This window comes from Pseudophryne corroboree, chromosome 1, assembly GCF_028390025.1.
Source record: "Pseudophryne corroboree isolate aPseCor3 chromosome 1, aPseCor3.hap2, whole genome shotgun sequence".
NCBI lineage: Eukaryota > Metazoa > Chordata > Amphibia > Anura > Myobatrachidae > Pseudophryne > Pseudophryne corroboree.
Window position 1 is genome coordinate 662699673 of NC_086444.1, and position 15150 is coordinate 662714822.

General features: G+C 44.1%; 1 protein-coding gene across 7 annotated transcripts in view; it reads right to left on the bottom strand.

The window, feature by feature from the left end:
* SHOC1 (shortage in chiasmata 1) overlaps positions 1–15150 on the bottom strand; it is a 642525-nt gene that overhangs the window by 111970 nt on the left and 515405 nt on the right. For all 7 annotated transcript variants that reach the window (XM_063914688.1, XM_063914690.1, XM_063914693.1 and 4 more), the window contains 3 exons: positions 4617–4795; positions 2746–2860; positions 371–482 (listed from right to left, as the gene is read on the bottom strand). In XM_063914688.1, the coding sequence (XP_063770758.1) occupies positions 371–482; positions 2746–2860; positions 4617–4795 (406 nt within the window). The remainder of the gene's footprint in view (positions 1–370; positions 483–2745; positions 2861–4616; positions 4796–15150) is intronic.

The window sequence follows — 15150 nt, forward strand, 5'->3', positions numbered from 1 at the left end:
TAAGGCAGCACAACAGTGAACAGCTAAGGTGTTAGTGAGTGCTAATAAGAAAGAAGCTAAAGCTATGTATAAAAAGGTGATACACAAGTGAAAGATGAAATTTAAATGCTTAAAGGAGTAATGTTGGTAGAAAAATTATTTGAAAGTGCTAAAACTAAAATGTTATAGTGTGCTACCCCAAAGCAGCCCGGCCATACCAAATTCAGGGGGCGCCGTGCCACAAACTCATCTTTAAAACGAATAATAGCACGCCATCTTGGTCATATAACTGCATAATATAAGGCGACAAGATACCTGGAGTTAAATGACAATTCTTAGCTAAGACAAGCTGAAAAGTTTTCACATTATATTAAATAAATTGTACTAATACCTGCAGTATAATGACAGTGGACACATCGATAGTTATCATGGCACAGGGACTAGACTTTCCAAAAAGCTGCAGGGAAGCACTGCAGCTCCTCTCAATAAAGGTCATGTTATATCTGCAATACAGGAAATCAGAGAGAACTCATAAAATAACAGCATAATTGAAAATGCATATTATGCACATTTATATACAATGGCATAATAAGGGAACAATACTGCTGATTTACAGCATGGCTAATTGAATATCTCCAGGCATTCATTTTCAGTGCTACTCAACATTCCACTTAATTCGATCACTCCAAAGTTTTCCCAAAATGGCAACAAAAAATGTTGTACTTGAAATTGCAAGAAAGTCAACTAAAGCAAATGTGTTATATTTTTACTTTTGTAAACATCACAGAGAAATACAGCAGGATTTTACATATAAGTTTTCATATTAAAATCAAAACTTAAAAATGTTTTTGGTTTTTTACTAGTTATTTAGGAATAATAAGGTAGCCCAACAATTTTTAATACAAAAAAGCCACTCTACAGTATATGTGGAAAATAGTTTTTTTATGTATTGTCTTATATAATTCTATTCACCAGACAAAACTGATAAAGGGCTCATATTGTAAACAGAGGGTGCACTTCTCTTTCAAACAAGAGTACCCCCATGTGTATAGGTGCCATTATGGGGGTGATAAGGCACATTTAGTGCCCTACCTCATCTATGGAAAATGCATGTTATATGGTGTTCCCCACTACCTTTCCAGCAGGACCCCCCTCCCCTTCCTTCCCTTTTCCCCATGTTCCCTGTCTACAATTTTTTTTACTACATATATTTCAGATATTTTTTGCATTTGCTCTTTAATTTTTCTTCTCAATCCTTCTTTGATGGATCTATATGTTTCTGCACTTTAGGCCTGACTCTATGTTGATATTTGCGCAATTGACCAATGGTTTTTGTACTGCACATGCTTTAGAGTTGCACTCTGCATGTGTCCTGATGATCTACCGACGGCAGTCATAGAGTGATTGATAGGGGGCATTTATAGGAGTACTCAGGGGAGGTGATGGCTAGTCAAACATGGGCATAACAAGAGCATTTGTTGGGCATGTCACAGCCAGCGACTGTGTCTTTGGATGCAGTTTCACTGGCCTCTGAGTTTTAGTTCCGATGGACATTCTTAGCACCTCAGAGGAGGCGGTGAACAGGTCTATTACTATTTTCAAACATCAACAACTGTATGTCCAGGAGAGAGAAGGATGCAGTAGGATGGAGGAGGGGGGGGGGGGGGGGGACTCCACAAAATGCACCATTGTGGCCAAGCATCTGTGACATTTTGCTGGGATTTCAAGCTTTGTGATGTGGGGTTGCGATGATTCATAGTGATTCATAGTCATGACTCATGTCTTGCCCACTTTACTTGCCAGACAACAGGATGCAGGAGAGTAGCCCACTTTTCTGGGAACTGGGGAGACTCTCCCCCAAATTTGGGAGCCTCTCGGATTTGCTAGGAGTGAACAAGTATGTTTTCAAAGGGATGACATTTGCACATTTCAGGCGTCCCTTATACAGGAAGTCTACAAACTTCAGAAATCCAATCAAATGTACAGGGTGTTTAAAAAAAAGGTAACAAACTTGTATGTGTATCTTATGTATCTTATGTGTTACAGTAGGCATTGAGCAACAGCTGGTATGCCAAAGTACGCCAACCTGGAATGTGCATGTTGTGTGGAACATTATTTCCGGGACAGGATGGAAAGGCAGGCCTTCCTTGGCATCCGTCACAACTGGGTTCCAGGAAAATTTCCAGAGACCTGCACCACCAAACAAAATTATCCTGTCTTGGATGGAAATGATCCGGCAAACAGGGTCCATGGTTTATCTGCACCATTAGCAATATGTGAAGATGAAAAAAGTTTCAGTTACATTTGTTTTTAAAACACACTGTATGTTGACAAGGCACAAAGTCTCTGGATTGAATTGTATTTTAGAAGAAACTGTGTAAATGAATGAAGTGGTTATTCCTAAAGAGTTGCTGTTCTTCAAATTATATTTTTGCTTCATTGTACGCATTTCCATTTGTACCTACAACTCTACAAATGTAGCAAAACAAATTTTAGGTGGTAGTTTGCCATTAACTGGGACCCTTGTCCCAGTTGACCTTTTGACCCTGTCAACCTAATGCATTTCGACCATATGGGGTCGACCTAATGACTGCCTACCTAGACACCGTAAATCTTCTATAACACACCCTACTAATTGTTGGCATTCACATATATATTTGCTGAGCAGACAAACAGGCACCTTTATTTGCATGAAATGAAATACGCTGCTCCAGTTCATAAATTACTACCTGTGCCCCCTATTTGGCTTGCATCTTATCATGTTACCTTGACTCCAGAACTTGCAGTATTTCTGAACTATTTATAAGTTCCTCTGATGACAGAAAGACATATGGAACTTGCATGTCACACAGAAGATCTTTCCCACTGTGCTTTGTGGACTCTTATAAGACAAAAGCAAACATTAAACAGTTTAAAGAAACATTCGGAGTAATAATTTACATAAGATGAAATCCTTTATAATAATGACAAACAAATATCCAATGAAGTTGAAAACTATATGGCATTATCATACAGTGGGAACCGTCAGTGACTGATGTGTCCAGTTTCAACCGGGCAAAGGTCTGCTAGGTGGAACATTTTACCCCTTGTCACCCCCTTAGGAGTTTAATTTAGAAAAATCCCTGCTTATTGGGTTGCTGCAAAAAAACTGTCACAGTTTCCAGACCACACAGCAGATCACATGTTCCAGGTCATCCAGCAGATTAACAGGGAAAGTTCACCAACTGTTACATTTTCCAGAGCAGAATGGTGATGCATTGTAGATGGCAGGTGCACATTTTGCCACATAACTCAGAAACGAAGCAGCAAATTACAACGGCAACACTTTACGTTAACTCTACGGATCATGGGCCTAATTCAGACCTGTTCTAGGGTTTTTTCCAGTTCTGCGTTTGCATAGTCGATGCCCATAGGGGAGTGTATTTTCGCTTTGCAAGTGTGCTGTACAAACAGATTTTGTGCAGTCTCTGAGTAGCCCTGGATTTAGTCAGCCGCTGCGAACACTTCAGCCTGCCCGGGACCGGAATTGATGTCAGGAACCCTCCCTGCAAACGCATGGACACGCCTGCATTTTTCCAACCATTCCCAGAAAATGGTCAGTTGACACCCACAAATGGCTTCTTCCTGTCAATCTCCCTGCGAACGCCCGTGTGAATGGATTCTTCGCACAACCCCATCACTGAGCGGCGATCCGCTTTGTACCTGTGCGACACAACTGCGCATTGCGGTGCAGACACATGCGAAGTTTAGACCTCATCGCCCGCTGTATGAAAACGCAGCCTAGCGATCGGGTCTGAATTAGGCCCCAAGACCTTTAATTTGGTATATGATGTGCCCTGCTCAGACAACGCCATCATAGAAATATGTCACTCATATAAGTCGTTGTTCTACTATTAATTTATAGATGTCCCTCATTTTTGTAACCTCTGTGTCTTAACAGTCACATAAATCTGGGAGAGGCCGTCAGAAAAGCAGCAAGAATTAATTGTGCTCTCAGCAGGGGAGGTTTAAGAGAAGAGGGAACCTGTGTGCTGGCTCTGCGTGACCCCCTTCATCTCTAAGGCACAGTAGTCTCAAGGGATGCCATGTCCCTGGTGACTTCTATACTGTGCTGCACCCATTATAGATATGCACAGGCTTGGTTTCAGCTCCTTATTTTCTCAACTGCAGCTGTTAAAATGCTTATTTGCTAGTAATAATTTGTACAGGAACTATTTTTCATCCAGATCTCCTATATTTGCATTGTAGCAGCCTTGCTCTAGCACTGAACACGTTCCTGACCTCTCGTACCCTTGCTGCATGGACTGCCAGTGACTGACATCTCAACTGGTCGAGCACATTTAAATGTCCACCCAGTTGTTACCTTAGGCACAACACATCGGGTGGATGATTGTTAAGTGAGTATGCACTTACCAATTGTTAGATTGGTCGGAGAGCTGTGTACACAGCTTTACAGCTCATCAAATCACACAATTTGTAAGACCAGAACGTTTAGATTGTGAATTCAGGTGAGAATAAAATGACATGGGTAAAATGTTACAGCATGCTAGTTTATCAATCATCTTAACTAACACAAAGTCAGTTTTTAGTCAGTGGAGCTAAGTGGAAGCATTCATGAAAGGGATACCATTACTTACCTAGTATAAGTGCATCTGGCAGAAAAGGTTTTAGGGTCATATGTGAAACATTCCGGTCATGAGACAGTTTTAGCCAGCAATCAGTGCAGTCGTATTCAATAACAAGCATGAAGTGAGCCCAAGGAAAGTCATTTCCTATGTATTGGTTATTTGTTATGATGAAAGCATAACTTATTAAACTGTAAGAATATAAAAACAATAGCAAATTAACTTGCATTTATTTGGTATTCATGTATGAAAAAACGTACAGTATGCCACCGGTTAGAGTTCGGCTTGTCCAATAAGTAAACAGCATAAGATGATATATTTTCTAGTTATTTGTATTTTATTATTATTTTACATATACAGCAACGATATATTCCAGTGGTTCCCAAACTTTTTTGAATCACGGCGCCCTAGAGTATCAGCATTTTTTCCATGGCCTCCCTAGGCTAAAAGTTTTTTATTGATAAATATTTTTAAAATTAGTTAATTCAGAAAAGCGTGCCTACCTGTCATGTTTCGGGTCAATTATGTGGTGTACAGATTTTGCTTCTGATTGTCCACGTGTATTATGATAGGCAGCCACTAGCACTGGTTTTACCTATTACTTTGACCATAAATACTTTGATTTGGTCCTGGACCACCAACCCAAGGCACACCTGCAAGAGCCTTGCGGCACCCCAGGGTGCCATGGCGCACAGTTTGAGAACCACTGATATATTCTGTAAGGCTGAACAATAAGAGATACATTTGAGAATACAATGACAACAAAATAATTAAACATAAGATGAGAAGGTCCACTTAAAAATAACAGAAAAGGCACGGCTGCGTCCTTATACATATATTGGGGTTCATGTGGAATCCATACTCTACTTTCCACTCAATACCTATGTACTGCCATTGGTGTTACTATGGGTATAAATAAAAGCTGTTTAAATTCAATCACTCACAAATAAGAACACACAATTACACAACAGTCAGCAACCAAAAGAACTCTCTCAAATAATGTCCTTTTCATGAGAGTACTTTCTCTTTGTCGCTTGTACTACTCTTCTGGTGCATCTCTTGTCACTGTCTAGTAGTCAGCATAGAAGCATTCAACCTACCTTGATATCTTTGTTCTATTGCTGAAATGTCATTTTGGAATTGCTCACTGGGCTCATCACTCAGTGCACCTCAGTTGTCAGACAAGAAGTCCAGATTAAAATTGACAAAGGAAATTTTGAGTGACATGTTGCAGCCTAATTGATAATATCTTTCTGGAAAGTTGTTCTCAATCTCAACAGTGTCCAGCTCTTCTGTTACCCAAGAAGCCATGTACCTTTAAAGGCTTCCAAAGCCACTTTCTCATCAATCTGGAGGACTCTGTAGAAGTGTTCATTTTATGTTGCTTACAATCAGGGCTGGTGCAAGGTTTCTAGACACCTTGGGCAAAGCTACACTATACTGCCCCTGCTCCCTCAATATCCTCACAAGCGTAATTGACTTCTTTAAATATTATATTCATCTTGGATTTATGAACAACATAAAAATAAAAATAGTAACACTGTAGAAAGTAATGGAAATAACACTAACACTGTCTGCAGGCCAACCATGTAATATTAAGAGCATTTTAATGACTGCCAGACAATATGGAGAGCATTTTAGTGCCCATCACACAAACAGAGAGCATTTCAGTTACCACCAGGAAATACGGAGAGCATTTAAGTGAACACCAGAAAATACGGGGAGCATTTTAGTTACCATCAGACAATACAGAGAGTATTTCAGTGACAGCTAAACAATATGAAGCACATTTCTCTTACATCCTAGAGGATGCTGGGGACTCCGTAAGGACCATGGGATAGACGGGCTCCGCAGGAGACATGGGCACTTTAAGAAAGACTTTAGATCTGGTGTGCACTGGCTCCTCCCTCTATGCCCCTCCTCCAGACCTCAGTTTGATACTGTGCCCAGTGGAGACTGGGTGCTTTTCAGAGAGCTCTCCTGAGCTTTCTGACAAAAAGTATATTTGTTAGGTTTTTTATTTTCAGTGAGCCTGCTGGCAACAGACTCCCTGCATCGAGGGACTGAGGGGAGAGAAGCAGACATACTTCTGTGAGTTTCAAGGCTCTGCTTCTTAGGCTACTGGACACCATTAGCTCCAGAGGGAGTCAGAACACAGGTCTCACCCTGGAGTTCGTCTCGGAGCCGCGCCGCCGTCCTCGTCACAGAGCCGGAAGATAGAAGCCGGGTGAGTATGAGAAGAAAAGAAGACTTCAGAGGCGGCACAAGACTTCATGATCTTCACTGAGGTAACGCACAGCAGTGCAGCTGTGCGCCATTGTTCCCACACACCTCACACACAGCAGTCACTGTAAGGGTGCAGGGCGCAGGGGGGGCGCCCTGGGCAGCAATATAAACCTCATTTCTGGCAAAAGAGATATATATACAGCTAGGCACTGTATATATAAAGAGCCCCCGCCAGTTTTATTATATTTAAGCGGGACAGAAGCCCGCAGCCGAGGGGGCGGGGCTTCTCCCTCAGCACTCAGCAGCGCCATTTTCTCCACAGCACAGCTGAGAGGAAGCTCCCCGGACTCTCCCCTGCTTATCCACGGTGAAAGGGGGTTTCAGAGAAGAGGGGGGGGGGGGGCACATAATTGGCAGCAAATAATAGTATTACAGCGCTACTGGGTAAACACATTGTGTGTTTTTCCTGGGGTATTAGCGCTGGGTGTGTGCTGGCATACTCTCTCTCTGTCTCTCCAAAGGGCCTTGTGGGGGAACTGTCTTCAGATAAGAGGATTCCCTGAGTGTGTGGTGTGTCGGTACATGTGTGTTGACATGTCTGAGGTAAAAGGCTCTTCTAAGGAGGAGATGGAGCAAATGTGTGTGTGTGGTGTCTCCGTCGACAACGCCGACATCTGACTGGATATGTGGAATTAAGTGCTGAGGTAAATTTATTGCACAAAATATTAGAGAACAGACAGGGAATCTACCCATGTCTGTCCCTATGTCGCAGGGACCTTCAGAGTCTCAAAACGCCCACTATCCAAAATAATAGACACTGATACCGACACGGAGTTTGACTCCAGTGTCGACTACGATGATGCAAAGTTACAGCCAAAACTGGCAGAAAAGTATTCAATATATGATTATTGTAATTAAAGATGTTTTGCATATCACTAATGTCCCTGACACGAGGGTACACATGTTTAAGCGGAAGAAAGCTGAGATAACATTTCCCCCCTCTCATGAACCAAATGAATTGTGTGAAAAAGAGCGAGAATCTCCAGACAAGAAACTGCAGTTTCCCAAAAGAATTCTCATGGCGTATCCTTTCCCTGCTAGGGCCAGGATACAATGGGAATCCTCCCCTAGGGTGGACAAGGCGTTGACACGTTTACCCAAAAGGTAGCGCTGACATACCAAGATACAGCTACCCTCAGGGATCCTGCAGATAGCATACAGAAAAGTACTTTGAAGTCCATTTACACACATTCTGGTACACTACTCAGACCGGCGATTGTGTCGGCAGGGGTTTATAGCGCTGTAGCAGCGTGGACAGATACCTTATCAGCGGAGATTGAAACCCTAGATAAGGATACCATGTTATTGACCCTAGGATATATAAAAGATGCTGTCTTATATATAAGACATGCTCAAAGAGACATTGGTCTACTGGGTTCTAGAGTCAACGCTATGTCGATTTCTGCTAGACGTGTCCTGTGGAACATGCAATGGACAGGTGATGCCGACTAAAAGAGGCATATGGAGGTTACCTTACAAGGGTGAGGAATTGTGTGGAGAAGGGCTCTCGGACCTGGTCTCCACAGCTATAGCTGGTAAATCTGATCTTTTGACTTATATTCCCTCACAACCTAAGAAAGCACGACATTATCAAATGCAGTCCTTTCGGTTGCAGAAAAACAAGAAAGTACGAGGAGCATCCTTTCTTACCAGAGGTAAGGACGCAGGGCACAGCTAGTTCCCAGGAACAGAAGTCCTCCCCGGCCTCTACTAAATCCACCGCATGACGCTGGGGCTCCGCTAAGGGAGTCCGCCCCAGTGGGAGCACGTCTTCGACTCTTCAGCCACATCTGAGTTCACTCACAGGTGGATCCCTGGGCAATAAAAATTGTTTCAGGGTTACAAGCTGGAATTCGAAGAGGTGCCTCCTCGCCGGTTTTCCTTATCGGCCCTACCGGCTTCTCCCCCAGAAAGGGAGATAATATTAAATACAATTCACACATTGTATCTCCAACATGTGGTGCTCAAGGTTCCCCTCCTTCAACAAGGAAGGGGATATTACTCAACCTTGGCTGTAGTCCCGAAACCGGACGGTTCGGTCAGACCTATTTTAAAATTAAAATCTCTGAACCTATACTTGAAAAGGTTTGAATTCAAGGTGGAATCGCTCAGAGCGATCATCGCCAGCCTGGAAGGGGGCGATTTTATGGTGTATCTAGACATAAAGGCTGCATACCTTCATGTTCCCATTTATCCACCCCATCAGGCGTACCTGAGAATTACGGTACAGTATTGTCATTACCAATTTCAGGGTAATTGGCGGAAATGATGGTGCTCCTACGCAAGCAAGGAGTCACAATTATCCCATACTTGGATGATCTCCTAATAAGGGCGAGATCAAAAGAGCAGTTGTTGAACAGCGTATCACTTTCACTGAAGGTGTCACAGCAACTCGGCTGGATTCTCAATATCCAAAAGTCACAGTTGGTTCCTATGACTCGTCTGCCCTTCTTGGGTATGATTCTGAATACGGACCAGAAATGGGTTTATCTTCCGATAGAGAAGGCCCAGGAACTAATGACTCTGGTAAAAAAAACCTATTAAAGCCAAAACAGGTGTCAGTGCATCACTGCACTCGGGTCCTAGGAAAGATGGTGGCATCTTACGGGGCCATTCCCTTCGGCAGGTTCCATGCGAGGACTTTCCAATGAGATCTACGGAACAAGTGGTCCGGATCACATCTACAGATGCATCAGTTAATCACCCTGTCCCCTAGGGCCAGGGTGTCTCTCCTATGGTGGCTGCAGAGTGCTCACCTTCTGCAGGGTCGCAGGTTCGCCATCCAGGACTGGATTCTGGTAGCCACGGACGCGAGCCTCCGAGGTGGGGGAGCAGTCACACAGGGAAGAAACTTCCAAGGTCTTTGGGTCAAGTCAAAAAACTTGTATTCAAATCAACATCCTGGAGCTGAGGCCCATATACAACGCCCTTCGGCAAGCGGAAACATTGCTTCGCGACCTACCGGTTCTGATCCAGTCAGACAACATCACCGCAGTGGCTCATGTAAACCACCAAGGCGGCACAAAGAGCTGGGCGGAAAATCATGTAAGCGCATTTTCAGCAGTCCATTCCGGGAGTGGACAACCGAGAAGCAGACTTCCTCAGCAAACACGACCTGCATCCAAGAGAGGACTTCTTTAGGAAGCCTTCGCACAGATTGCAAGTCAGTGGGAACTGCCACAGATAGACATGATGGCGTCCCGCCTCAACAAGAAGCTACAGAGGTATTGCACCAGGTCAAGAGACCCTCAGGCAATAGCTGTAGATGCCCTAGTGACACCGTGGGTGTTCCAGTCGGTCTATGTATTTCCCCCTCTTCCTCTCATACCCAAGGTGTTGAGAATGGTAGGAGGGAGAGGAATGAGAACAATCCTCATTGGCCACGAAGGACCTGGTATCCGGATCTGCAGGAAATGCTCACAGAAGATCCGTGGCCTCTTCCTCTAAGACAGGACCGGTTGCAACAGGGGCCATGTCTATTCCAAGACTTACCGCGGCTGCGTTGGACGGCATGGCGGTTGAACGCCGGATCCTAGCTGAGGTATTCCAGATGAGGTCATTCCTACGCTAATAAAGGCTAGGAAGGACATGACATCTAAACATTATCACCGTATATGGCGAAAATATGTTTCTTGGTGTGAGGCCAGGAATGCTCCTACGGAAGAATTCCATCGGGCCGTTTCGTTCACTTCCTGCAAACTGGAGTGAATTTCGGCCTAAAATTAGGATCTATTAAGGTTCAGATTTCGGCCTTATCCATTTTCTTTCAAAAGGAATTGGCCTCTCTCCCTGAAGTACAAACTTTTGTGAAGGGAGTACTGCATATTCAGCCTCCTTTTGTACCTCCGGTGACGCCTTGGGACCTTAAGGTGGTGTTAAGTTTCATTAAGTCACACTGGTTTGAACCACTTAAAACGGTGGAGTTGAAAAATCTCACTTGGAAGGTGGTCATGTTATTAGCCTTGGCTTCGGCTAGGCGAGTGTCGGAATTAGCGGCTTTATCACATAAAAGCCCCTATCTGGTTTTCCATATGGATAGAGCGGAATTGTGGACCCGTCCTCAATTCCTGCCAAAAGTGGTTTCATCCTTTCATATGAACTATTGTGGTGCCTGTGGCTACGCGTGACTTGGAGGATCCCGAGTCCCTTGATGTGGTCAGGGCTTTGAAAATTTACGTGGCCAGATCGGCTACAGTCAGAAAAACAGAAGCACTGTTTGTCATGTATGCAACCAACAAGATTGGTGCCCCTGCTTCAAAGTAGACTATTGCTCGCTGGATCTGTAACACGATTCAGCAGGCGCATTCTACGGCGGGATTGCCGTTACCTTAATCGGTCAAGGCCCATTCCACTAGGAAGGTGGGCTCTTCTTGGGCGGCTGCCAGAGGGGTCTCGGTGCTACAGCTGTGCCAAGCTACTACTTGGTCGGGTTCAAACTCCTTTGCAAAGTTCTATAAGTTTGATACCCTGGCTGAGGAGGACCTCCTGTTTGCTCAATCGGTGCTGCAGAGTCATCCGCACTCTCCCGCCCGTTTGGGAGCTTTGGTATAATCCCCATGGTCCTTATGGAGTCCCCAGCATCCTCTAGGATGTAAGAGAAAATAAGATTTTAAACCTACCGGTAAATCTTTTTCTCGTAGTCCGTAGAGGATGCTGGGCGCCCGTCCCAAGTGCGGACTACTTCTGCAAGACTTGTATATAGTTATTGCTTAAATAAGGGTTATGTTATAGTCTCATCGGTCTTGGACTGATGCTATGTCGTTTTCATACTGTTAACTGGATAGTATATCACAAGTTATACGGTGTGATTGGTGTGGCTGGTATGAATCTTGCCCTTGGATTAACAAAAATCCTTTCCTCGTACTGTCCGTCTCCTCTGGGCACAGTTTCTCTAACTGAGGTCTGGAGGAGGGGCATAGAGGGAGGAGCCAGTGCACACCAGATCTAAAGTCTTTCTTAAAGTGCCCATGTCTCCTGCGGAGCCGTCTATCCCATGGTCCTTACGGAGTCCCCAGCATCCTCTACGGACTACGAGAAAAAGCTTTACCGGTAGGTTTAAAATCTTATTTTTTAGTGACCTCTGGACAATACTGAGAGCATTCTAGTGACTGACAGACAACGTAGGGACTATTTTAGTGGCTGTCAGACAATACAGAGAGCATTTTAGTAACCACAGAAAATACGGAGAGCATTTCTGTGATCGACAGACAACATGGAGAGCATTTAAGTAAACACCAGACAATACAGAGAGCATTTAAGTGAACATCAGACAATATGGAGAGGAATTAAGTGAGCACCAGATAATATGGAGAACATCACAGTGACCACCATACAATATTGTCAGCATTTTAGTGACTGCCCCACAATACTAAGAGCATTTATTTTTTTTACCCCCAGGCAATACGGAGAGCATTTTTATAGCTGCCAGATAATACGTAGAGCATTTTTGTGACAATCAAACATATCTCATCATTAAATAGCAAGGTCCAGGGGCACAAGCAGCATTAGTTGCATCACAGCACCTGACATGTCAATCATGTGACTGTCAGTACTGTGTGGCCAGCCTGCGCTGGACCTGAAAGAGCGGATCTGCAAAGTGTGAGGATAGCGGCAGCTGTGGCTGGAAAGACCAGCAGCCGCTGCCAACATAATATGTTAGGCACACAAGCATACAGTATGCACACAAAAGATTGGACACAAAAACAATGAAATAGAAATAAATGAAAAAATAGTGTTATGGTAAAACTTACCTTCATTAACTCTTCTTCTTCAAGGTCCATAGATCCACAGGGTTAGCCTTGGGGGGTATGTGTGGAAGCTAGGATTCAGGCACCGAACAGCAAAGCTTTTGAGCCTCCCAGGATGCACTGGATCCCTCTCCCCTCATACCCTGCCCAGAGCTCAAGCTCTTCAGCTCTAGTTAACAAGCCAAAAGCAGGAGTTGAAGAGGAGAGAAGGAAAAATGGTACACACAGGAAACAAACTCTTACTTGTAGGAGAAGGGAACTGGTGACCGAGAAGAGTAACCCATTGAAGCTACAGTAGGTGCGTTAGGGTGGGCACCCTGTGGATTCTATGGACCTCGAAGATAAAGAGTAAACAAAGGTAAGTTTTACCATACCTTTTATTTTCTTCTTCACGGTCCATAGTCTTCCCCGGGGTAACTTTGGGGATGTCCCAAAGCACTTGTAATAGGGAGGGAATACTCCTAAGTTGAAAGGACGACATTGCGACCAAAGGTTGCATCCTAAGAGGCAAATGTATCAAAGGCATAGAACCTGATTCAGAGATGGATGCAGATCGCTGCAAACGCAGCCAGATCTGCGTCAAACTCTTCACATGCTGGGGGCCGCCCGGCATGTGTGATGCATCAAACTAAGGTTGACCCCTGACAACACAGCCTACGCAGCCGACCCAAAAGCGGTCAAGGCCAGCCCCGCAATGATGCACCGTCGCCCCACGAATTCCCACCACTGTTAATCACACTGCGGCCACTTGCTTCCTGGATGTAGCCGCAATGTGTACGGTTGTGCATGCGCTCTGCAGCCAGGGCGCATGCACAGACCATATGGACATGGCCGCTGCGTAAGGGCGCGTGGCTGTGTCTATCTCTGAATCAGCCCAATAGAACCTAAAAAACGTATGGGCAGAAGACCACATAGCTGTATTGCATAATTGTTTAGCATAAGCGCCACGGCTGAGTGCCCATGAAGGACCCACAGAGCAAGTAAAATGAGCAGAGACAGTACTTGGTACTGGAAGATCAGCCTGCGTGTAAGCCTGTGAGATGGTCATGCGGAGCCAACGAGCCAAGGTTTTCATATTGGCTGGGCAGCCACCCTTGTGGAATCCATAGAAAACGAACAAGGAATCCGTTTTCCTAATGGAATGGGTATGGTCCACATAGATCTACAGAGCATGGACCACATTTATCTAAGCTTCTTCAAGGGAAAGGCCAGGTTCATAGAAGGCTGGTACCACAATTGCCTTGTTGATATGAAACTTGGATACTATGGGGGTATTTCAGAGTTGATCGCAGCAGCAAATTTGTTAGCAGTTGGGCAAAACCATGTGCACTGCAGGGGGGGCAGATATAACATGTGCAGAGAGAGTTAGATTTGGGTGGGGTGTGTTCAAACTGAAATCTAAATTGCAGTGTAAAAATAAAGCAGCTGGTATTTACCCTGTACAGAAACAATATAACCCACCCAAATCTAACTCTCTCTGCAAATGTTATATCTGCCACACCTGCAGTGCACATGGTTTTGCTCAACTGCTAACAAATTTGCTGCTACGATCAACTCTGAATTACCCCCTATATTAGGTAGATATCCCTGCTTAATCTGAATGATCCGTGATGAAAAATAAAAAACGGGGGACTGCAGCAGAGTGCCCCCAAGTGAGATACTCAGCAGGCTGAGGTGATGGCCAAGAGGAAGAGAGTCTTCACGGTCAACCATTTGATGTCAACAGTATCCAATGGTTCAAAGGGATGCTGCTGCAAGGCCCGAAGAATCAAGGACAAATCCCAAGAAGTCATTGGAGGAACATAGAGAGGTTCAATCCAAAATACCCCTTGAAGGAAGGTACGGACATCTGGAAAGCCTTTTCTGAAACCAGACAGTCAGAGAAAGGAACTACAAATAAACCGAAGTTTATCAGGAAGTGCTGTCCAGTCAACTTAATCAATTTAGTTATTATAATATTTATTTATGCACATACAAAACATATATATGGCCATATAGACATAAAGATAAAATCACTATAAAAGCAATCCAATTAAAATTTAATGAGTTGGCAACAAATAATGTTATTTGTAAATAACTCCGTCCAATGTTATTAAATCAGTCAGTAATTAGAGAGTTAGTATGCACACACTTCTCCAGTGCTGGTATTAATCATTCTCTCCCATTGATTAGTATATTAGTCCGCTAAAGTCAAGATCTGATGTACATTCATATGAGGCAGGTCGCCTCTGTTCGAACATGGAATGGTTCTCCTACCTCCCTTTGATGGCAAAAATATGGGTGCTATACATACATGGAGTCCAATTCCTGGTTCCTGAGTTTTTATCCACAGCCGACTTTAGATATGTAGGAGATCTTCCTTAGTTCTCCTTCTTTATAGCTGCTGTCAGAATTACCACAATGTCCGCAGCAAATAAGCACTTTTAGGTATAATTCTCAGCATCTAGCAACGGAGTGAAGCTACAACCACGTGACGCGTTTCCCCACCTCTCCAGCTCTGGATACTCAGTGGC